Here is a 23,600-nt window from a genome sequence, read left to right on the forward strand (position 1 = left end):
CCCACAGAAATTTTATGAGCAGAGGATTCCGATCCGCATCTACCAGAGCAGCCAGAGAATCCTGCTGTTGTGTCGTGGGCAGGGCCTGGAACCCAGGCTGGAGTTTGATCGCAATCTTGTAGAATTCGGTCCAATTTTACCTCACAGCAGTGGAGATGAACAGGAGATTATTGTGAAGAATCCCAGCAGCTTCCCGATAGAATTCTACAATCTGGAGTTTGACTCTTCGTACCTAGAGGAAGAAAAGGTATGGGGCGTTTAAAGTTTTACAAACAAGCTAAAGAACATCAAAGGCCAGCCATGGCTTTCATTAAGTATTCATATAAAGTGACATAATTTTTTTTCAGATTTTGAGAATCATGAAAGGATATGATGAATACAACACAATTTTGTTGCCTCCAAGAGGCACTGGAGAAAAATTACCCCCAGAATTGATGGAATATTATGAAGGTATGTTTAAAGCCCAGTATCTATTTCTAAATCAGTCTATGCTATGTGAATACAAATAATATATATGGACATAAAATGAATGAAACAATAATCAAACTCCTCTTCCAGAGCAAATGAAGAAGTTGGAGGAGTCAGAGAGGACCCGTAAGGAGGCGGAGGAGGCAGCCCTGGCCGCCAAGAGAGAGCTCGAGGACCAGAACGGGGAGGGCGAGAGTGATGAGGGCAAGGAGGATGACTCTGTCCGCACTGACCTGCCCCCAGGGACCATTGACTCCCGCCCAGGATCCAAGGCAGGGACCGCTGAGCCACTCGACCTAGAGGGTCGCCTGAAGAAGGAGGAGATGGAAGATGGTAAGGCTGTCCTCTGGAAATGCCCCTTAATTGTCAGTGACTGGAATTTGACTCCATTTATTATTACTTCAGAGCATTGTTTATTGTATGTTTTTTGAACTGTTATAGGAGACGATACTACAAGCAGTATTGGAGTGGGCGAACTTGAGATAACACCAGTGTCTGCTGCCATCGCCAGACATCTTGGCATTGACCTTACACCTGAGGGTAAAGCTGCCAGGAACAGACGTGGGCTGGCCATTATTGTCCATGGTGCACCTATGTCAGGTAATGAAGAACACCTTGGAGTTAAATCAGAACACTCTTTAGATTTGAACTGATTTTGCACTCATTGCACTCGTATTGTTTTTCTGTGCTTCTAGGAAAGACAGCCACTGCCATTGCTCTGGCCAAGAAGTATGAGGCAGCCATTTTGACAGTTGATCAGGTGATACTGGATGCTATTTCTAGTGGGAACACCACTGCTGGGCTGAGGGCAAGAGAAATGTGTCAGGAGGCAGCTAGGAAGAGGGCAGAGGAGCTTAAACTGATGGAAGGAGAGGAGGCTGAAAAGAAACCCGGGGGCCTCAGTGTGGAGCAGCTAACGGCTCATACACAAGTCACAAGTAAGACAAAAACAGCCCATACACAAGTCATAAGTAAGACAAAAACTGCCCATACACAAGTCATACTAGTAAGTAAGACAAATACAACCCATACACAAGTCATAAGTAAGTCAAAAACAGCCCATGCACAAGTCACAAAAGACTACCAGTAAGTCAGACCTCGATCCAAACACAATTCATGACTCACTTGAACCTTAAAATAAAACATATCAGTGAGTAAAACCTCCTAATATAAATATTTTAGAAAGACAAGCATGAATAATCAATTCTCTATCATTGAACAATTATGTTGTGTAAATTGAAGATAAAAATGGTATTCATAATTATACAACTTGTTGAATAATCAATTTCCTCTAAATATCATATGTTTACAGTATATTTTTGTATTTTAAAGTGAATGATATCCAAGAAATTATTACTGCTCTACCCTATGCCCCTGTATGCCCCTGAAATTGCTTCACAAAATACTGCACAATAGCACCAGAGACTAATATAAACGTGTACTAGCGGTTTGGTTTTAGTCATCAATTCTGAAGCGCATCTAGAATTGTTTAAAAACGACAATTCACTCATCCATGCATGCTTTAACAATCACTTCATGTGAAATCTGGATCACCCAGATTTGTTTTGTGTGTAGAAAGTCAGCATTTGGTAAACAAGTACAAGTACCACAAGTCATACCCTGTATATTTGATGTCTGCATGCTGGTAATGGACTTCATTTCAAGTTTTCAGATCTTTTGTCAACCAACTCTCTCAACTATATTTTGTGATAAACTTTTCAACAATGAATAGGGTATCGGGAAATACTTAATACCTGGTTTAAATTATGGAATATGACTTGAAATAATGAAACCAGACAGAATAAATGAATCTGATTTAAGTCATTATTTTTCTCAAACATTAAGTGCTTGTAGTACATGTATTTTGATATTGAATTGGCAGTAAATCTTCATTTATTAAATGCCACATGAATAAAGTTGGTTGACAGATCTGTGAACTATTGCACATCAAGGTGTGGACTAACCTCTCACTGACCATCACCCCTCACTCTATTCACAGCTGGCCCCACCGCAGTCCCCCAGACCCAGTCCATCATCTCCAATCGTAAGACTAGCACTGTTTCAGATGTCAAAGGACTCAAGGACAAGCACCATGGCAGTATGGCAGCAGGAAAGACGGGCGTCAACACCTCCTCCATAGATGGCGCCACGGGAAGCCAGGTGGGTGTCTGTTGTTATATGATGGAAGTCCATTTTTATCCATCTGCACAGTAATTCTTCAATGATGATGCATGCTTATGAATTTTGATACTTGATATAATGTAAATTTTACTGTTATCTTGTTAATACATGTATTGTTGTCTTTGTTTTTCACTCTAGTTAAGACTATTCTTACTGTTATCTTGTTAATACATGTATTGTTGTCTTTGTTTTTCACTCTAGTTAAGACTATTCTAGTTTCACACAGTCTCTCTTTACTTACTTTATTCCTAATTACTTGTTATTAAAAAAATTTATATTTGCATGTGTCTAATGCATTAACATTCATCATCATTACTATTGAACATCTCTTTATAAAGAGTCATTATACAATTGAGGTATGTTTTGATAGTTCAAGTTGTAAGACAAATGTGCTGCTTTCAGATGCATAGTCGAGCTCAGTACCTGTATACTACTACCTATGTGGTAAGACTAGTTCAGCGTCAGAGCTGACTGAATTTATATCGGTGTCAGTCACGGTGGTAGTTGACACAAACACACAGACAATGCAAGCAGCTACTCAGGGAGACAGGTCTTTATTTACTGGGGTTGCTCTATAAGACTAGAAATGTGAAGGGAATAATCCATTTTTTTCAGTTCTATCATATCAATTCACCCACTGGACCACACCAAACAGTTATGTTCTCAGAGTCTATTTCATGATCTGTCAGTTCATCAACATCATCTATTATTACATAAATATACATATGCGTACCAACCTAATATCCAATATCATATCATTTAGTTATTTAACAGAGCACTTATATATCATTTTTATTTATCACTCTTTCAAATTTCTCTTTTTTTCCTCTTTGTCCAAGATTCATTATTTATTATGTGGTTCGTCCAAGGTGTAACCCACTACTAACAATTCTTACTAATCTCCAGCAAACCAGTAGTAAGACCTTGACCACATTACAGGCTGTACCGGGTCACGGACACCCCCCAGACAAGGGCGGGGCTGGTCACCCCCCACCCACCAAGGGAGCCCATGCTGAGAAGGTGCCTCTGTTGTGACACCCCTTGTGTTGTGTTTGTGATTTTTGCACCCGTACTCCTGAGCTATCCCCCTAATAGTCATTTTATGTTAATGAGATCAATATTTTGATTTATACACTTTTTTTTTTTTAGTTGTATAGGAATGTTTTATTATGTATATTTTGGGATTGTTTTTTAATTTCTCTCAAATTGCTTTGATTGCAATTAATCTGTGAGCCCATTTTCCTGTATCTTGATTGACTTGTGTAAAACTAATTAATACATGATATACATATATCATTTTTCACTTAATTATTACTAAATTAGTAATATAAATCACAGGAAAAGAGGAAATCAGTAGTTTATTAAAAAAAAAAATTTCTTCACAATAATAGGATGATTGTGAGAAAAGTTTATTCGAAATAATGTAATAGTGCCCTATACATTCACTTACTAAGACATGAACCAAACCAGCTATTGTTTGTATTTTTTCATGTAGAATATTCAACTTCTGGTTTGCATTCAAAATAGAATTTTATTTGTTTGAGGTTTATTTTGACCGAATATATTTTTTTTTATTCATTACAGGGGGGTGTGAGTTAGTTATTTTGTCTTAGTTGATATTTTGTAGCACTAGTAATCTAATGGCTATTCCAAGTTTATTCTCTACATGACTGAATATCACTGATAAATGTATTAAAAAATTCACATTTTTTAGTGTACATGGTTGTCACTGTTTTCTGTCATAATAACCTAATCATGCACAGATTCTTTGGTGTTTGAAAATAATATAACATAGCAAAAATTCAATGTCAAGGTTAAATGTCCATGTTTAAGTTACCAATATTTTAGCTATTTCTGTACAATTCATTGATTTATTTCCCCCTCTCCAGGTCCCCAGCAGTCCACCTCCTTTGGCAGCCCCCATTGCACGTCGCCTCAGCGTTAGTGCCAGCGTAGCAGGGGAGGAGGGGCTGATGAGCTGTGTCCTCCCTGAGGACCTCATTGTGGAAATTATCTCCGAGAGACTCCAGGTGAGCCTGCCCTCAATCAGTCAGTCACTATCCTCAGTCAGCAGTAAATCCCCAGTCAGTCACTGTCCTCAGTCAGCAGTAAATCCTTAGTCAGTCACTGTCCTCAGTCAGCAGTAAATCCCCAGTCAGTCACTGTCCTCAGTCAGCAGTAAATCTTTAGTCAGTCACTGTCCTCAGTCAGCAGTAAATCCTTAGTCAGTCACTGTCCTCAGTCAGCAGTAAATCCCCAGTCAGTCACTGTCCTCAGTCAGCAGTAAATCCTTAGTCAGTCACTGTCCTCAGTCAGCAGTAAATCTTTAGTCAGTCACTGTCCTCAGTCAGCAGTAAATCCCCAGTCAGTCACTGTCCTCGGTCAGCAGTAAATCCTCAGTCAGTCACTGTCCTCGGTCAGCAGTAAATCCCCAGTCAGTCACTGTCCTCAGAGAGCAGTAAATCCTTAGTCAGTTATCTGTCCTCAGTCACACAGTCACTGTCCACACCCCAGCAGTAAATGTTCTCACCCAGCAGTAAATCCCATATGAACCTGTACAATATTTTCAAAAATCGATGAAAATTGATCTACAGAAAATAAAATTGAAATGGTGAGATAGTTAAAAATAGATAAATAATTTGAGATGAAGACCCCAGTGGATAATAATCCAAGAAAGTCTGATTGTTGATTTTGTGATATTTCAAATAATTTATTTATTGTTACAATTATTACCTTTTTTCTAACAACTTTGGACTCAATTTCTTTAAAAAGAATGTTCATATTTTCCTTCAGTTGAACGACTGTCACCGTGGAGTTGTGTTTGACGGGCTGGAGAACCTGTTTGCCCAGAATCTGTACATCACAGCCCATGCAATACTGCGGGCCCTCAACAACCGGCGCTTCATCTACTTCGTGACCATGAAACTGGACTACAATGTCCTCAAGGAGCAGGAGAAGAAGGCTGAGGAGGAGAGAGGTCAGTTAGCCTGACATGACTTGTCCAGCAGTTAAACGTTGTGTTTAGGCATTAAGAAAAATTTAGATTATTTGGATATGGTATTTTGTTTTCAGAGCGTCAAGAGAAACTGAAGGAAGAAAAAGATAGACAAAGATTAGAGGAAATGTCAGAGGATGAATACGACGCACTGTCAGAGAAAGAGAAAGCTGAAGTGGATAAAAAGAGACTGGAAATCAAGAAGGAGCGAATCAGAAAGTCAGTACATTTATAGATAGAGTGACCATTCATAAAGCGGTTTAAAGCAAGAATGTCAGAATATTGAAAAAGTTTAGGGTTTCAAATCAATGATTCATTTAAATTTAATCTTTTCATTACAGGGAGATGGAGGAAAAAATGGAGAGGGAGAGAAAACAAAGAGAACTTGAAGAAATTGAGAGACAAAAACAGGAAGAAGAAAAGTGAGTTCCCTTCTAAAGACTAGAGTCAAATTGTCATTGAATAAAAAAAAGAGGATTAAACAAACTGTACATTCAGTAGTTAGATTATCTTTTGTCAATTGAACAATATCTAACATGGATATTTTACTTGGGAAAAGTTTTAACAATATTTTGGAGGATTTTGGGACAGTTTATTAATTGCACAATTAGTTAGTGAGTAGAAGAGAGTAGCAGTAAGCTTTAGTGGATTAAATGTGTTGATATTCTGTGGTAGACACCACAAGGGAGGAGGGCATCATGTAGCACACACTAACGACCAACAGTAAGACCCGCCTGTCACTAACTCACTGATCTGTGACTGCTAACCCTGTACCGTCCGGCTTGTCGTGTCCGTGTTCTCTCAGTCAAGAATGATTTTCTCTGTTTTTTTTTCTCAACTTGAAGCGATTTTTGAACTTTTGTTTGTATGTTGCTGAGCTTGGTAAGATCAGAGAAGTTTTAGTGATGTAAATCTGCAGTGGTTACTTATAACATGATCTTGTTGTTGGGCTTCTGGTAAAGATTGTAAACACTAACTCATACTGGTAAAGATTGTAAACACTAACTCATACTGGTAAAGATTGTAAACACTAACTCATACTGGTAAAGATTGTAAACACTAACGCATACTGGATTTTTTGTTTATAGTTACTTGCAATTATAGTCTTCAGCTATTTCTTTCTAAAGTAAATAAATATAGATCAGTTACGGTAAATTAAAACTTTTATACCTGATTATCTAGGGCTTTGAAGAAAGGAAAGAAAAAGACAGCTGAGAAGAAAGAAGAACCAGCCAAGGATGGAAAGAAAGCTGCAGCCACTGGGAAACCCCAGAGTGCAATGGACTCTCGTATCCAGGCATCGAGGGCGGGAGCAAAGGCTGATGGTGACCACAGCAGTAAGACCGGGGCCAATGAGAGGCCAGAGTCTCACCAGACAGAGAAGAGTGACACAGCTGTAGATGACAAGTATGTCTGAATCAACATCACTGTAATCTGGTGATGCTTTCACTAGGCCTCATTTAATAACCTTATGTTTACACTGACTTGTTCGTTCAAGAGATTACATTTTTACTATTGTGAATACCAGTATATAACAATGATTTTTTTTATTGTAGGAAAGCAAAGAAGGGTAAAGATGGAAAGAAGGACGAAAAGGGGAAAGATAAGGGCAAGGAACCAACTGATCCTCCACAAGAGGAGCTGCCTCCCCCTCCCAAGGAGTCTGACATCTTGCTAATGCAGAGGTACGCACACAGGATTCAATAGTTATTGCCTTATCATAATTAAACTTTCTGCACCTACCCCTATACCCAGGTTTTATTCACATTTATTATCTTGCTAATAGATTCCGTACATTTGAACATGCCCAAAAAGACATCCTGGAGATGATTGACTTCTGGGATAGAACCACCCTGAGTCTAAAGAGACCCCCCACACCCTCCGAGAAATCAGAAGATGATGCTGCTCACCACCCACCCTCTGGCAAAAAGGGCAAAGGAGGGAAAGGTTAGTATTCCCTCTTGTTGCATATCACTGCATCCATAAGGAGGCTTCACCTATTAAGCATGAGAATTATTTTCTTACCTTGATTTTATTTTTTAGGTGATAAACATGAAAAAGAAAAGGAGAAAGAAAGACAAAAACAGATTGAGAAAGAAAATGCAGAGAAAGCCGCCAAAGAGGTCAGTTGATGCAGAGGCCTCTCTACCATTACGTTTAGAATTGTCAAGTTTTACTGAAAGGTTATTTTGAGATTTAAAAGTACATGTGTTTGCTAACATGGGGTTTAATGTTGTAGGCTGCAGAGAAGGCGGCCCAGCAAGGCGAGGGAGATGGAACAGACGGGGAGGTGATGTTTGATGCAGAGACCACCAAGGAGAAAGAAGACGATGGTGTTGGAGTCCCCAATATTGTGGTAGACTGCTCAGACAAGACAGTTCCAGCCTACGACAAAGTGCTGCAGACAAACAGACTGCCCTCAATGGAAGAAGTACTGACTCAAAGAAAACAAGTGAAAAGGAGGATAGTCACTTTCATCACTTACACAGTACTCTTGACTAAGCTTTTCTTGTTTTTTGCAGGTATTGGATGGGCTAGGTCTTGGCCCCAAGGGACCACCAATTCCACCACCCGCCACCTTTGCTGTGGTTCCTTTCCCAGTGAAGAGAAGAGCACCCCCTGTCAGTGAGTTCGGAGGGCGATACATATTTGTGGCATCATCTCCAGATGATCCGTAAGTGCTTTGTAATAATAGTGAAAATAGCAACAACTTTTGAGTTCGTAGAATGCTGTATACATGCAGTACTACAATGCAAAAGGTTGTTTGAAAATTCTTTTTTGAAACTTCATGGTTTAACTTCATTGATTTTCTGGACCCATTTCTTTATAGAAACATTGGTGCTCCAGACCCCAAGGAACTGGAGCCAGAGGAGGAGAAATCAGTGACCCCTGACAAGACAGAACACACCACCCCCACCAAAGGCAAGGCTGGAAAGGCGTCCAAGGAAGACAAGAAGGAGAAGGAGGACAAGAAAGGCGAGCGAAAGAAGAGTGCTGAAAAACGGACCGGTACAGGGACCGCCAAAACTTCCTCCCGCCGCAACTCAATGCAGGTGGTTTCTCCACCACCAGGAGCCACCACCCCAGTGTCGGACATCGATGCCCTCAGGTAAGACCTGATGTGACAGCTTGCTGATATTCACAATGGTTTGCTCCCAGGGAAGATTAATGCTAATCCCTCACCTCTACTTATGTGGGACCCTGGTTTAGTGTCGGGAAAGTGATGTAGATTTATGATAAAATGATGATAACCTCTATATTAACACAATGATGAGTTTGTTGTATTATGAGTATTTGTGCATGACCTAACTTTGTAACACTAGCTTTAGCTGAAAAAAGACAATACTAGGACCATACTTCACAATAATATTAAAAAAAAACGTATCAAACAAAAATTATATGATTTCATCAAACCACATTACCGTATATATCTAGCTTATATTCAACATGAATATATACAATGAAATTTCTCATCATTTTGCCCTCTAATTAGTTCCCAATAAGCTTAATTGCATGCTGTAGCATTCTAACTTTGACTTGGCTTTAGTGAGGTGGAAGTTTATATTACTGTAGTTTGATATGATTAAACTAGGTGACATAGAAATAAAGCGTGTGTCAGACCCATATCAGGGGATACATAGAATTTTCCTCCAACACTAGACTCCTTAATATTAGCCTTTCACCAATTTCAATTCCCTCCCTGACTAATTAACTGCCTGATTGTGTGCATGCTGAATACTGTGTCTCCTTACAGCTCTACCGGGGAAGGCATGGCTCTCGGTGAGGCCAAAACACCCAGGTAAGAAAACGCCCTAGCACAGAGCGCCATCTTCACAGTGTGTAAGGGGAGATAATCAATGCATACACCACACAAAATCACATATACTCTTGCTTATAGTTAAAAAAAAAAGAATCAGATTCAACTTGTAAAGTATGTGGGTTCAAAATTTCTCCTTGAGGCAGAAATGACCAAAGTAAGTATAAAAATCCTATCTTGAATATGAAAAATGAATAATACGTAAGGATAAATGTTCACATGATACACATAGACTTAGCAACAGCTAGAGTCCGATGAGAGCCTAGTTCTTGTTGTGTATGATACTGTTGGTGTTGGGTATTTAGTATGTTGTTTGTGGCTCCTCACCTTGTAATGCTTATATTATCTAACTATATTACTAATCAAAGTCTTCATTTTTTGATATTATTTCTCTTCTGGGGGTTTTTTTCTTTAATTCTGTACAATTTGATTTTCAGTTAATCATTTGAAACTCTCAATAACCAACTTTTTGAACAAATTAAAGTTTTTTTTAACTTATTTTTTATTGGAAAATTAAATGTAAAAACTTGAAAAATGAGGTTAAAATGAACAGTTATTTCAAACTTCTAGATCAGTGCATGCATAATTCAATTTGGTGTCAGAGTATGTGTATAAATGCTTATAATAGGATTGAAAGACTGGACCAGATTAACTGTGAGCATTCACTAACTGGCTTGTTGTCTTATTGTAGGCTGTCCATCTTCCGCTGGATAATTCCGTCCAATGGAGAGGTGGTGATCCGCCTGCGTTTCCAGTCAGAGGAACTCGGTCAGTTTGACCAGACTCTGAACTTTGAGATCGTGGGGACTCGTCGCCGCTACCAGCTGTACTGTAGAGGGGTGTGCGCATTCCCCTCCATCAGCCGAGAGCCCAGGTACAGAGTCCATACCGCTAGCTGTAACTATCAGTCAATCTTGTCCTGTTGTGTAATTAGTTTAACATTGAATTCTGTTATTTTTCAGGATTGTGTTTCCTAACCGTAAAAAGAACAAAAAGTCTGATGAAATTGTGCACAAGAAATACATCCTGGCTACTGAGACATTCGAATTTGGTCCACTGTCCCCAGGAAAATCAAGAGCAGAGTAAGATTTTTAATGGTTTCTTTAGCCCACGGATTCCAAGATACAGAGTGTATGAGGTATAAATGATAATTTATTTATTGTTAGATTTAAATGATTTATGATATTTCAGTATGAAGAGTGGGCGTTTCCCTGAGACCATGGAGAAGATCACCATGTGTAACACATCCCCGCTGGAGGCAGACATCAGCTTCTGTTACTTAGAGGACAGTAAAGGAGAGACCTTCATCTTGGATCCACCCAGCATGGTTCTTAAGCCAGGCGAGTCACAGCCTCTAACCATCTGGGCATACCCTCGCCATGAAGGACATTACGAGGATAAAATTGTGTGCTGTATTCGAGAAAACCCTGAGCCTGTTGTTTTCAAGGTCTGCTGTGATGCCTTCCTGCCTGCTCTAGAGCTGGACAAAAAAGTATTCCATTTTGACAGTGTCTTGTTGCACAGGTAAGCATTAATTAATAATTAATAAATAATAATTAACTTTAGTCGAGTTTATTGCTCAAAGTGAGGAGCATTTTCATATAACGACATGGTCATCACCTGTCTCTGTCTCCCATTCAACAATTGATGTAAGTTCCTGTATATTTACTCAGGAAAGACACTAAGACAATTTACATGAGGAACAACACCCAGCTCCCAGTGAAGTGGAAAATCACTGGGTGGGAGAACCTGGGTGATGACTTCACCCTGGCCGAGGACAATGGTGTGGTGGAGCCACTCTCTGAAGTTCCCCTCCACGCTTACTTCAGAGCCATGAAACCGGTCTCCACCATCAAAAAGATGATCAGGCTCGAGGTCAGTGCTTCAGTCTACAGTTCATGCTCCGTTTCACTTAAATTCTTTGTAATTTTCTCAAGTTCTTGTTTATAAAGATTTTTTACTTTGACGTTCTAGGTGTCTGATCTTCAAGAGATTACTGGTTTGTTCACTAATGAAGCCATTCAGGTTATGGCCGAGGCTTATGATGTAGCACTGGATGTCAGCTTCCAGAAGGGTAGGTCCAGAAATACATACCTAGTTCAGAGACAAAAATCTATTTAAAAAAAACACTCTTTTTTCTCAGAGAAACGTTATGATTCATTTCTACCCTTGGTTCTCAGGAAATGATGGAGGACTGGATTTCGGAACAGTCAAAGTTGGACAGGAAGAAAAGCTAACCTGCCACCTGAAAAATAAAGGCAAATTTGAGATTCAATACAAGTAAGTAAATCTGGTTTCCTTTGATAAATTGATCTGTAAGTACATCTTTAAATCACAACATGTATGCACATATCTACTCGTCAACAAGATAGTTGATGAATAACATCCACTGAATATTTGCAGCTTTGTTTTTGACAACTGTGATCCCAAGAATCCTAATCCTTGGGACTTGTTCACTGTGAATCCCAGCAAAATGACTCTGAACATGAATGACCGCCCTCAGCCCGTTACTGTGTCGTTCAAGTCCAATAAGGAGGTTCACATCAAGGAACAGCCCATCCTGAAATGTCAGGTGATTGAGCCCAGACTGGGTGACGGAGGTGAAGTCATCGCCAACATTCCAATCAAAGTCTCAGCTGAGGCTGAATTTGCCAAGTAAGAAATTCTGGAATTTTGTTGAAAAATCTTAAATACCCCAACTACTGCCTTTTTATTTCTTATGTTTACATTTTCATTCATTTAATGATAATATCAAATTATATGATGATGGTAGGTTAAATGTTGTTAGGAAATTAAAACTTCTGACTGTACCATGGTTCATTTTTCTTTTCAGGTACTCAATCTCACCTGTCAGTGATATCAACTTTGGAGCTCTCCTAGTGAACAATAAGAAGCAGAAACAGTTCACTATCTACAACCACGGGAAGTATGAGTTCAAATACACCATCACTCTGATGCAGAAGGACAAGGACAATCAGCAAGGTCAAGGTCGCGGCAATCGCCCGTAAGTATCCACATAGTGCCCAGAAAAACCACCACAAATTAATGTTTTGAATCTTATGCTTTATTACATTGTGTCTTATTGAGTAATTAAGTAATGTTTATGTGAAATGTTGTACTTTTTTTTATAAAGACCTGTGAAAGACAACAAAAGAAGTCGATCTCGAGACGGCTCGAGCTCAGGCCGTTCAGTTGCCAAGCCTAAGAAGACAGATTCAGTCAGGTAAGGATTTATCTGGTGATGTGGTTATTAGATGCATAGCCGATAGTTGCTTATAGTTTTTATGACTTTGATAGAAATAGATATTTCACACTTAGATGTAGACCTAATAATACTTGTAGATTAATTGTTTAACAGTACTTAATATTTGGAAAATCTTAGATTTCAAATGTTTTTCTCTCTAATATGTCACAACACTTGAACATATCAAAAAATCATAATCTGTTGCTTTCACTGCTAATACAATTTGCTATTTCCTAATTCTTATGTTCCACCTCTTTAAACAGACCAAGCTTTTGTACGTTCTTGAATTATATGTAAAAATGATGCTACCATTCCCTACCTACAAAAGCTTGGTTCAGTAGCTTGCTTGGTGTGTGTCTAATTGTGTGTTTCTTGGCTTTATGAAGTAGTGAGTTTAACAGCTATAGCAAGGCAGGTTTACTAGATCGCACAGCCTCCCGAAGTCTACAACCCTCCAACCAAACTAACAGACGCACTGGCCTGTTCAGGTATCAGCCTTGTGGGCAAGTGTAGGCTGCAGACGTTCGTTACTTTGCACTTATTTAAGCTCTTTAAAAGAATACTAGCATAGACTATAACATGTTCTGTGTATTATGGGAATATTAAATTAATGATTTACATAGAACTATTTGAACTGATTTTAATTTTGCTTGCTCTGCAAAATCTTTCAGATCAATCTTGGTTTTTATCTTGATTGGTACTTCATTTATAGTTCTAAGTAGAAACTAATCCAAAGAATTTTTTTTTTAGACAAGAAGGTGTTGGTGGTCAGTCTAGACTTCAGTTCAAGATCTTCACCTTGTCCCCAGCGTACGGAATTATCTACCCTGACCACAGCCAGCAGATTCTGGTTGAGTGTGCTGCCGAGATGCAGGGCAGATTTGATGAGGTAAAGATCTGGGGTTTTAAATGCTTAAACATTTGATATGGACTTTCTTTAATGCCTGTTTACTGAGATCTTGATTCCTCGTGTACAGGAGCTGTCCATAGATATCACAGACAGGGACCCATCAGATCACTACCCTCACGGAATCTCCTACAGAATCATTGCCGAGACCTGCACTCCCTCCATCAATGTGGATGATATCGGGTCCATCTTTGAGGAGCACAGGATCGTCAAGAATCTGGCCCTGTGGCAACATCACAGTCAGGTATGATATTGTCATTAGTAACAGCCAAATCAGGAGAGCAGTCTACCTCTAACCATGCATTACAATACATTAAAATCATTTGTTTTTGCAGAATGCTGAGAATACCACAATGGATGGTGGAGTGTATGGCGAGGATGATAAGAAGTTTATCTTTAACAATGTTATTATCGGACGTAAAGCCAAGGCTCGTTTCAAGATCAGTAACACCAACAAGGTGCCTTGTGACATTCTGTTCTCAGTGAAGGCTGTACAGACAAAGGGAACCAGACAACTACAGGACATCTTTGAGGTGGAACCTGTCCGGGCTCAGATCATGAACCACAGCCATGTCTACGCCACAGTCACCTTCACTCCAACCTCGATGCAGGTATGCCTCACTACTCATCTACATTGGAATGTTAGATAAAAATTTACAATAAAGAGTGTAGAAATATGCTAAGTTATATTTACATTTAAATTTCAGCTGAGGAGTGTGTTGTGTCTTAGTTGAAAAATGAATTTGCTTGAAAGTTTCTGATTTACAATCTTTGGCCTGTTTTTTTTTTTCAGACTTTCAATGCCATCTTTGAGGCTGCAATAGAGGGTGTGGCCACAAACCAAGCCAGAGGAAAGAACCTGACATTTGAGGTGTCTGGGGATGGAAACCTTCCCAGAATCAACATTCAGAAGCCAACGGTGCGTAACAAGCGGGGCCAGGCTCTGATGCTCTTCAAGAAGAATCTGGTCAACCACTCTGAGACCATGCCCCTGGTGCTGGTCAACGATGGGACACTCCCCAGTAAGGTGGACATTGATCTAATTGACCAGGACGGTGTGTTCCAGCTCAAACCGGTCGAGGGCACCAATGCTGTGATGGATGATGATTATGAAGGTATATACATGTACTAGTATCCTAGTACTACCGGTATTTACAAGTTTGTAAAATGTCTTTCTGAAATGTTTTAGCAAATAAGTCTATGTTAATCCGACAGAGACGACAAAGCTAATGCACATATATTTATCAATCACTTTGCATTGTCGAAAATGTGTCAGAAATTTGTGAATGCTATTACCTATATGGATTATTTTTCAGACACCAAACGCCCACACACTGCCTCAGTAATCGTTGGGGTAGGAGAGACGGCGTCCTTCACTGTGACCTATAAACCTACAGCAGTTCAGAGGTCACAGGCCCACATTCACCTGATGGTGGTGGACAACCAGTACGAGGACTCTGTCATCCAGGTGGTGGGTGAGGGTTACCAGGATGACATCACCCTCGACAATATCCACAGTGTGGACAATGGCACCGAACTGGACTTTGAGGAGGGCAATATGGCTGAAGATGATGTAGCAGGTTTGCTGCCCTAAACATTGCTTTAGTTCAGTTTTTACTTACTACATTTAGTTTTAAAACTGGAACAATCATAATGTAAGTGTTTTCACTACACAGCACTAAGTACCTTATAAACTCTCTTTTTAGCTGCCAAGCCAAACTTGATCAGATTTGGAGACTGCTTCATCAATGAACCCAGAACTCTGTCCTTCTCCATGAGAAACCACTCAAAGACAGACTGCCTGAGGTTTGCATGGCCCGACCACCCACAGCTCAAGTTCTCCCCACAAGTTGGTCACCTCCACCCTAACAATGCTAAAGACATGACCGTCACCTTCAAATCTGACCAGCCCAAAACCTTGAAGGAGAACCCAATCAACTGTAAGGTCACCAAGATCACGTTTGACAAGCCTCTGGATAAGGTATCTGACTGGGACGACAGGATCCGCACGGTCAAGTGGATAGATATCCCCACCTCTCCACAGCCCTCAAGTGAAGGGTAGGTTGAGAATGGCATTAATTACAAGCTTTGTAATGTAAGATTTAAAAACAATAATATTACAGTGACAATAAGTTGGAAAGACACTATTCTATCTTTTCCTGTTTTGTTGCAGAGGGGCCAAGGCACCGTTGAGCAGTCGCCCAGCCAAGAAAAAGGTGATTGAAACAGAGACCGAGCCTACTCACACTGAGCAGGCAGACTCGAGCCGAAATGTGGAGCTCCTGGTGTCAGCAGCAGCAGACTTCTGTAAATACGAGTGCAAGATAGAGTCAATTTACTTCAAGGACACCCTCATGTTCCAAAGCAGAGTTTACGAGTAAGTCTGCCATCATATTTTTATGATTTCATGTACATGAATGTGTAATGAACTGATAATTATTAACATTAAGTGATTTATGAATATTGTTTGTTTTCGTTCATCAGATTCTCCATTAGCAACAAGGGCAACATCAAGATGGACTACAGCTGGCAGGTTGTCATGGAGAACATGCCCCCACCCCCACAGCGGGCCGTGACCTTTGTGTCTGAGGGTGACCGCCCAGAGTCCAGGATGGAGGTACCGGATGCCAGCTACATACCATTCAGCATTGAACCAGAGTTTGGTACAATAGCCGGCGGTAAAAAACAGAGCTTTATCGTCAAGATGGCTCCCCTGGACGTCAGTGACTATGAGGGAAGATTGATCTGCACGTAAGTGTCTGTGATAAACCCATCAGAATTGTCTTATTTTGAAACACTGAGAAATTAAGATATCTGTTTACTGAGTTTTTTCTCTGATCACATATTAACTCTTTGTATCCTAGGATTCCCAACCTGGAAAAGGACCAGCAGGGACCAGTGGTCGGTCTGAAGGGCAAGAGCCTGATGCCGTACTGTCACTTTGAGCTGGAGGACTCGGACTACATCAGTGGGGCGCGCAGAAACCCAGAGATGAAGGGACCAAACGGGGCCCCACCAGGATCCACCCTGGACCCCAACACCAGAGTTATCGAATTTAGCTGCATAGGCATTGGAGTCAAGAACACCAAGTATGTATTTGTCTGTAGCTGTTTGATTTTTTCTATTATTAATATGCTGCCATAGAATTCCCTATATATTGTACATGTACATTTATCACTATTATACAACTGTTAATGCTTGTTCCATTACAGAACGTTTGCTATAGTGAATCCAACTAGTCAGCCCTATAGCTTTGAGTGGACCTGTGAAGACGAGGATGATGCCAAGAAGCCATCAGCATTCAAATGTCTCTCACCTAAGGGCAGTGTGAGATGTGGCAAGAAATTCCAGGTGATTGCTTGTGTCAGGCTGTGATTTTTTCTCTATTCTAGAGCTTAAGTATGCTATGAATTCAGTGTTTCCACGGAGATTTAATGCTTTATCTGTTTTTCAGGTCTCATTTGAGTTCACATCCCAGGAGCTCACTCTGGTCGAGTCCTTCTGGAGGTTCCACATTCCTGAGCAGAACATCAGTGTCCCGTTCCTGTTGGTGGGTCAGGCTCGCGAGCCGGATATCTCCATGGACAGGTCTCACATGAACTTCAAAGCTCTCCTTATTAGTAAGTTTGAAATTAACATGGAAAGTGTAAAATAGAGTCATGCATTAGATGTGATTTATGAGGAAGGCTTATATTGGCAATGCCTGCTGCCTAATCCAGTTATGTTTTGCGTAATAGAATATATGCTCAAATGAGAGATGTCAGTACTATGGAATGATTTAATCCGTATTTCCAGGACACGAGGCAGTGGAGACGGTCTACCTGTTGAACAATGAGGACCAACCATTCTTCTTCCAGTTTGAGGAGGACTCCTGCCACTCGGCCGGCTTTGCTGCTCACCTAGGAGTCAGTCCAATGTCTGCCACCATCCCTGCCAAGTCTCGGTAGGTCATAGATTTAACAACACCCATTCACTTAGAATCCTTACCTTTCTTTTCATTAGTTCATTTATTTATTCTTACACCCTGACTCCGAGATACCATAACTTTATATTTGCTGGATTTTCCATTCTCTTTTGTTTATTAACATGTTTATTGATCTTTTTCCTCTCTTTTCCTTCTTTTCCTCCATGCTTTCTCTATCTTGCCAGTCGAAAGACAGGCTGGCTTTATTACAAAACTTACCCTGGTGTGTTTGAGAAACTTAAAGTAACACCCTGTCAAGGTTCTATCCCACCCAAATCCAGGTAGAGTACTCCAATCAATATTGAACACCCAGATCATCTCTATTGCTCACTGCTTTTGTCCTCACTGTCATGCATGAACATTTGCCTGAGCTTAACACTTATCTGACCATTGTATTGGGAAATTTATTCATTTTTCTATAATCCAGTTTTAGAACTTGCGATGATTTTAGAAAAAAATTAAATCTTAAATGTAATTTGAAATTTTTAGGATGCCTATAGAGCTGTACTTTGTGCCAAACTCAGACAAGGAAGTGAACTTTAATCTTGTGTGTCGCGTCAAACGGAAGGTGCTCCCTGTCACACTGAATGTGAAGGCTGAGGGCTACGCCATGAACTGCCAGCTCCTGTGCGAGGACTCCCAGGGGGTCAACAAGGAGTTTGTGTCTGACGGAATCAACATCATTAGATTTGGAGAGGTACACAAAGGGGTCAAACAGTTGACGGCAGTTTTGATATTTTTGTACATGAAATGGAAAACAAAGCAACATACATCCCAATATAAAACTTCTTTTTTATTAGATACAAATCAAAACTATTTCACAAAATTTTCATCGTTGGACAGAAATTAATGAATATATAATAAATGTGAATTGCAGGTTGAGGTCAATGAGAAACAGCTGAGGAACCTGACCATCTTGAACACAGGGAAGTTCAACTTTGATTACCAGTGGGAGCTACACATGTCCAACAAGAAGAAGGAGATGGTCACCATTGAGCCCATGACTGGAGGAGTGGAGAATGGGAAGCGAGTAAACTGTAAACTGACCTTCTGTCCCCCATGTAGGACTACACTCAAGGACACCCAAATTGTCCTCAAGGTAAGAGGATTCTGTCCTCCAAGTAGTAGTACAATCATAGAAATTGTTCTTAAACAACAATCTCATGCAAAAAACATTACTATATTCCTCATGCCATGTAAGTAAATTTTTTGAAAATGGACTTATATAATAATAAATATTTTCAAGTATGGATTGAATTAAATTTTGCTACAGATTTCTCATGGTCCGACCTACGTGATAAGCCTGGAAGGACTCGGAGTGACCCCTGGTCTCGGATTTTCCTTCCCCGCCTACAACTTTGGGAACTGCTTCATCATCAAACCAGGCATTCCACCTAAAACAAAGGTCCTCACCCTCATCAACAAGGACAAGAAGGAAATCAGGTAACTATGAATTAGAATTTACTGACATGTGTCCATATCTTGTCAGGCTGTGTTAAGAAAAATAGTGTAATTGTGGGTATTAAATAATGTAATTACCAAGCTTTTCTTGGAACTGTAATGTTCCTTTTTTTTGCAGTGTGGAGTGCTTGTATCCCAACAATGACTATTTGCGGCACACATTTGAGAGTGGAATCTGCATTCCACCTGGCAAGTCCTACGACATGACCTTCACCTTCTGTCCCAGAGAAGCCAAGAAGTATGTGGAGACTGTACAGTTTGAGATCAATGGTCTGTCCAAGCAGAGTGTGCAGATCAGTGGAACAGGCACAGAACTAAAGGTCAGACTCTATGGCAATCAACCATGAGGCCTCAAACAATCTATTAGTATTTCACATTAAAATTCTTTTATTTGTATTATCACATGAAATATTTTGTTTCGCTAGGTGGAAGTGGCAGATCCTAGACACAGAATTGTGGACCTAGGAGCAACTGAGGTCACTAAAAATGCCCCAAAGAAAAAGAAATATATCCCAATCATCAACAATAGTCCAGCCCCTGTGACCTTTAACCTGGCCTTGACTCCGGAGACCCCTGCCCTCCAGTCAACAGGTGCCCTTACCATTTCTCCCACTAACACAATCACCCTGGAGCCCGGCGGTATGTGTAAGGTGGAGGTGGCCTTTGCCAGCAATAGTAGGATCCCCCAGTTCTCAGAGGAAGTGACGATGGAGTTTGCTGGTCAGTACGAGACTCTATTTGTGGTGAAAGGTCAGTGTCTGGGTATGGAGGTCAGCATGGACACCACAGCGATCCCGTTCCCCACCGTGGTGAAGGGAAGTTCCAGCTCTCGGAAACTCATCATGAGCAACACTGGGGACATGACAGCCAAGTATGCATTACTTTATCTTTGTGAATTACATTATACCGGTACATTGGAATTTTTTAGATAAATGTATTTAACTTTAGAGTTACCAGATACATGCTTTAGGTTACAATTAAATTTGACTTTTGAAATTATGTTTAAGAAGTCTTCTTTGTCAAGTGAATTTTAATGTCATCAGTACATTTTGAATAATACCCAGCTAAGTTCATACACTAAAAATATAATATGTACAACAATGTATATTTTTCAGATTTAAATGGGACCTGAAAAAATTCCGCCCTGATTTCTCTGTCTATCCTGTGGAGGGCTGCATTACTCCAGGCATGGATGTGACCTTTGAAGTCATCTTTGAGCCCAAGGAAGCTGTAGCTGACATCCGATATGATGTAAGGCTGACAAATTAATTCTTTAAACTTGAATAAGGAAACACTACTTTGCACTACTAATATTGGAAAAACTTATATCCAAATCACATTGTAGAATTTGAGATGCTTCTTGGAGGACCCAGTTACCAAGAAACCTGGAGTTCATCCTCCAGTAACCTTGACCCTTACTGGAGGTTGTACAGCACAGCCAACCACAAAGGAAGTCCCCCAGCACTTCTCTTGTCCCGTCCGCTCCACGGATTCAAAGTAAGTCGAAGCAACTCAACAGTTTTCTCCAACAAATCATTTAGTTGTCTTGGACAGAAACATGACAAATGATGTTTTTTGTCTCTCCAGGACTCTTTCAATTACCAACAAGACCAATGCCTTGTGGACCCTGAAGCCTGTTATTGATGCTGAATACTGGAGTGGCCCCCTTACATTCACAGTGGAGCCACAGACTATGAACAAGGGCTACCCCATCTCATACCACCCCCTGACCATGACACAGGAGGGGAAAAAGCACACTGTAAGTGATTGATCTCAAGGAATTCCTAGTCTTGTTGAAACTGACAATACCACTTCATTTCTCCATTCTTGTCATGTAGAATGTGTACATACTATTAAGTTTGAATGTGGATTAATTCTGTGATTATTTACAGGGCACTGTTTTCTTCCCGTTACCTGATGGCACAGGTCTACTGTTTACAGTTAGTGGGACAGCAGAACCACCCAAAATGAATGGCGGTGCCAAAATTCAGAACGACATCCCATGTAAAGTTCCATATGTGGAGCATTTGCCTGTAGAGAATTGGTTAAAGAGGCCTCAGAGGTACAAGACCATTTCTGGACAACTTTTGTTGTTCTATTCAAAAGAAATGAAGTGTTATATCAAAGAGTGTGATTTAAATGCAAAAATGTATGTACCTGGTACATGTTTAGTAGTACTCTTGTCCATAATTTATAAATCTGTATGCTTCAGGTTTTCTGTGAAATGGGAGATCTTGCGTCAGGACACAAGACAAGACATGTCCACCGATATCAAAGGCATGAGTTTCATTGACGTCCCAGCCAATGGCACCAAGGATTACAAGCTAAATGTCTTCGCTTACAAAGAAACAACTCTGCCTCTAAAGGTAAAATCTTAACCTGCAATAGGTTGATTTCTTCTTTTATATCTGTAATAATAATTTCTTTTTCTAAACATGTCCTGATTGATTGTAGGTTGTGTTTACCAATGACAAGACTGGAGAATACCAGTGGTACGAGCTTCAATATAAGTTCATAAAGGGAGGAACCATCGAGACCATAGAACTCACAACTCCAGTCAGGCAGAGTGCATTCAAGAAGATCAAACTAGAGAACACAACAAAACAGGCCACAACCTTCAACGTCCAGAACAACATCGCTGAGATTCTGATGCCTAACACGTTCTCTGTCCCTCCACAGTCCACAGTGAGTCTCTTTCTCCTCTAGCTCTTTCTTTCCATTATCAGTGTTTTAAAGGTACTCTGGAGTCATTGGAATTCATTTTAGCTCAGTTTTTTGGGGTATTCCTCACACATAAATTAATAACTTCAACATATTATGAGTCAAAGTTTTTAATCTAAATATATACATTTGTATAAAAGTAAATCCTAGGAGTTATAACATAGACAATCTACTAAAAATTGGTCCCAACTTAGTTCATACTCATCACTGGAGGACTGGGAAAATTTTGATATCAAGAATTTGGAAAAAAGATGATAAAATTTGATTAACTGAGTTGATCTTTCTTTCCAGTATGAATGTACCATTGAGTACCAGCCCTTGAAGGTCGGCGAGTCCCTGCAGAGAATTGAGATGGTGTCCAATGACCTTGGCAGCTATGTGTACGAACTGAAGCTAAAAGCCACCCCAGCCCGCCCTGAGAAGGCTCTGTACTTCAGAGCAGGCCTCGGACAAAGTCACATCCAAGTAGCCAAGTTCCTGAACTTTGCCAAACAAGCTAAAGCAGATTACACATGCAAGGTAAATTTTCGGTTCCCGTCTTTCTCACAAAAAAAGGCAATTGTGTGACTGTGCAGTTACTTTTGTAGCACTTTATGCTGAAATGCCTTGTTTCATCTTTCACTGTTCTGAAGGTATATATATTGTAACACTTCATAATTACATTACAGGTAGACAACAATGATTTCCACACAGAGAAAACTGTGGCCGCAGCTCCTGGAGCACCAGGGGGGACAGAGGTGGCCCTAGATGTGACCTTTGAACCTTCTAAACTGGGAGAACAGAGAGCGTTACTGACAATCAGTTCACCGCAGGGAGGGGAATATGTCTTCCCTCTGTTCGGAACCTGTGTACCACCCAAACCACAGGGACCCTATGTAGTAAAGGCTGGATCCACCACTTCTATTCCATTCCGTAATGTATTCCACCAACAGACGGCCTTCACCTTCCAAGTGGATAACCCAGCCTTCCACCTCACAAAACAAAGCGAAAACATCAAGCATCGTAAGGAGTACAAGATTGTAGTTGGATTTGATGGAAATGACAGCGGAACCAAGGCAGGCGTGATGGGAAAATTAATAATCACATGTCCCAAGTCTGCTGGTGGCCAAAACATTCAGTGGGTCTATTACCTGAAAGGTGTCACTGTGTAAAGGACTAAATCGATGAAAGACACCGCCATTTTATGAAATATGACACGATATGTGATGTGTGAAACAATGTAAATTCCGTCCTTGAATTGTTGAACTGTGAAACTGTGATATTCCTTTGACTGTGTTGTACTATTTATACTATTTATCTCTGAGCACTTTGGCTATTGTTTGAAGAGATTTCATTCTTTGTGAATTTATGTAAAAGTTTATGTCATTCATTGGGAATGAAGTACATGTCAATTGTAATGAAATAAACCTATCTTTACAAGAGTTTTCAGTGTTGAACTTATTGAGCAATGTAATACTGATGATAAATTCTACACAAGATTTGAGCTAAGGCAATCAAAGGCATACCGAGTACATTTTTATTTAAGAAACTAAGTATGATCGAATTTCTGTGAATCTTGCAGAATATCCTCTTTATTTCTATTCTACTAACAGCTCAGTTTTTCCACTGATTGTTTCTCTGTTTTGTTAGTAATAGTTTACACGTGTATCAATCACAAGCTACCGATTGGAATGACATGCAGACAACAGATTTTAAATTGTTTTTATAACTTTTATTAAATAGCTTTGAATCATATTTTTTAAATTTTAAGGGTATTAAATATTATTTATTTCATGAAAAAAACACAGTGGAAGTGTGTTAGAGAGGTCCTTTGAACAGCCGCATAGAGTTCTTTGAAATAAA

At 40.1% G+C, this 23,600-nt stretch overlaps 1 protein-coding gene across 1 annotated transcript in view; it reads left to right on the forward strand.

Moving 5' to 3' along the window:
* LOC128189700 (hydrocephalus-inducing protein-like) overlaps nucleotides 1–23,180 on the forward strand; it is a 35,682-nt gene extending 12,502 nt beyond the window's left edge. Inside the window, 54 exon segments of the mRNA XM_052861412.1 lie at nucleotides 8–247; nucleotides 348–450; nucleotides 559–801; nucleotides 910–1,068; nucleotides 1,164–1,406; nucleotides 2,468–2,628; nucleotides 3,052–3,093; nucleotides 4,539–4,679; nucleotides 5,443–5,626; nucleotides 5,722–5,863; nucleotides 5,986–6,066; nucleotides 6,320–6,367; nucleotides 6,827–7,051; nucleotides 7,201–7,329; nucleotides 7,431–7,591; nucleotides 7,688–7,767; nucleotides 7,884–8,075; nucleotides 8,167–8,318; nucleotides 8,475–8,753; nucleotides 9,399–9,443; nucleotides 10,153–10,335; nucleotides 10,424–10,543; nucleotides 10,653–10,985; nucleotides 11,135–11,336; nucleotides 11,436–11,535; nucleotides 11,642–11,741; nucleotides 11,865–12,116; nucleotides 12,295–12,465; nucleotides 12,595–12,684; nucleotides 13,456–13,594; nucleotides 13,683–13,856; nucleotides 13,948–14,223; nucleotides 14,406–14,727; nucleotides 14,929–15,192; nucleotides 15,319–15,670; nucleotides 15,786–15,989; nucleotides 16,097–16,363; nucleotides 16,477–16,701; nucleotides 16,825–16,963; nucleotides 17,067–17,232; nucleotides 17,408–17,555; nucleotides 18,066–18,273; nucleotides 18,454–18,675; nucleotides 18,850–19,019; nucleotides 19,156–19,357; nucleotides 19,463–19,908; nucleotides 20,153–20,288; nucleotides 20,383–20,534; nucleotides 20,625–20,796; nucleotides 20,930–21,099; nucleotides 21,250–21,403; nucleotides 21,492–21,722; nucleotides 22,050–22,277; nucleotides 22,427–23,180. Of these exon segments, the coding sequence (XP_052717372.1) occupies nucleotides 8–247; nucleotides 348–450; nucleotides 559–801; nucleotides 910–1,068; nucleotides 1,164–1,406; nucleotides 2,468–2,628; nucleotides 3,052–3,093; nucleotides 4,539–4,679; nucleotides 5,443–5,626; nucleotides 5,722–5,863; nucleotides 5,986–6,066; nucleotides 6,320–6,367; nucleotides 6,827–7,051; nucleotides 7,201–7,329; nucleotides 7,431–7,591; nucleotides 7,688–7,767; nucleotides 7,884–8,075; nucleotides 8,167–8,318; nucleotides 8,475–8,753; nucleotides 9,399–9,443; nucleotides 10,153–10,335; nucleotides 10,424–10,543; nucleotides 10,653–10,985; nucleotides 11,135–11,336; nucleotides 11,436–11,535; nucleotides 11,642–11,741; nucleotides 11,865–12,116; nucleotides 12,295–12,465; nucleotides 12,595–12,684; nucleotides 13,456–13,594; nucleotides 13,683–13,856; nucleotides 13,948–14,223; nucleotides 14,406–14,727; nucleotides 14,929–15,192; nucleotides 15,319–15,670; nucleotides 15,786–15,989; nucleotides 16,097–16,363; nucleotides 16,477–16,701; nucleotides 16,825–16,963; nucleotides 17,067–17,232; nucleotides 17,408–17,555; nucleotides 18,066–18,273; nucleotides 18,454–18,675; nucleotides 18,850–19,019; nucleotides 19,156–19,357; nucleotides 19,463–19,908; nucleotides 20,153–20,288; nucleotides 20,383–20,534; nucleotides 20,625–20,796; nucleotides 20,930–21,099; nucleotides 21,250–21,403; nucleotides 21,492–21,722; nucleotides 22,050–22,277; nucleotides 22,427–22,909 (10,251 nt within the window). The 3' untranslated portion in view covers nucleotides 22,910–23,180.
* Nucleotides 23,181–23,600: the final 420 nt, after the last annotated feature.

Source organism: Crassostrea angulata, chromosome 6, assembly GCF_025612915.1.
Source record: "Crassostrea angulata isolate pt1a10 chromosome 6, ASM2561291v2, whole genome shotgun sequence".
Taxonomy (NCBI): Eukaryota; Metazoa; Mollusca; class Bivalvia; order Ostreida; family Ostreidae; genus Magallana; species Magallana angulata.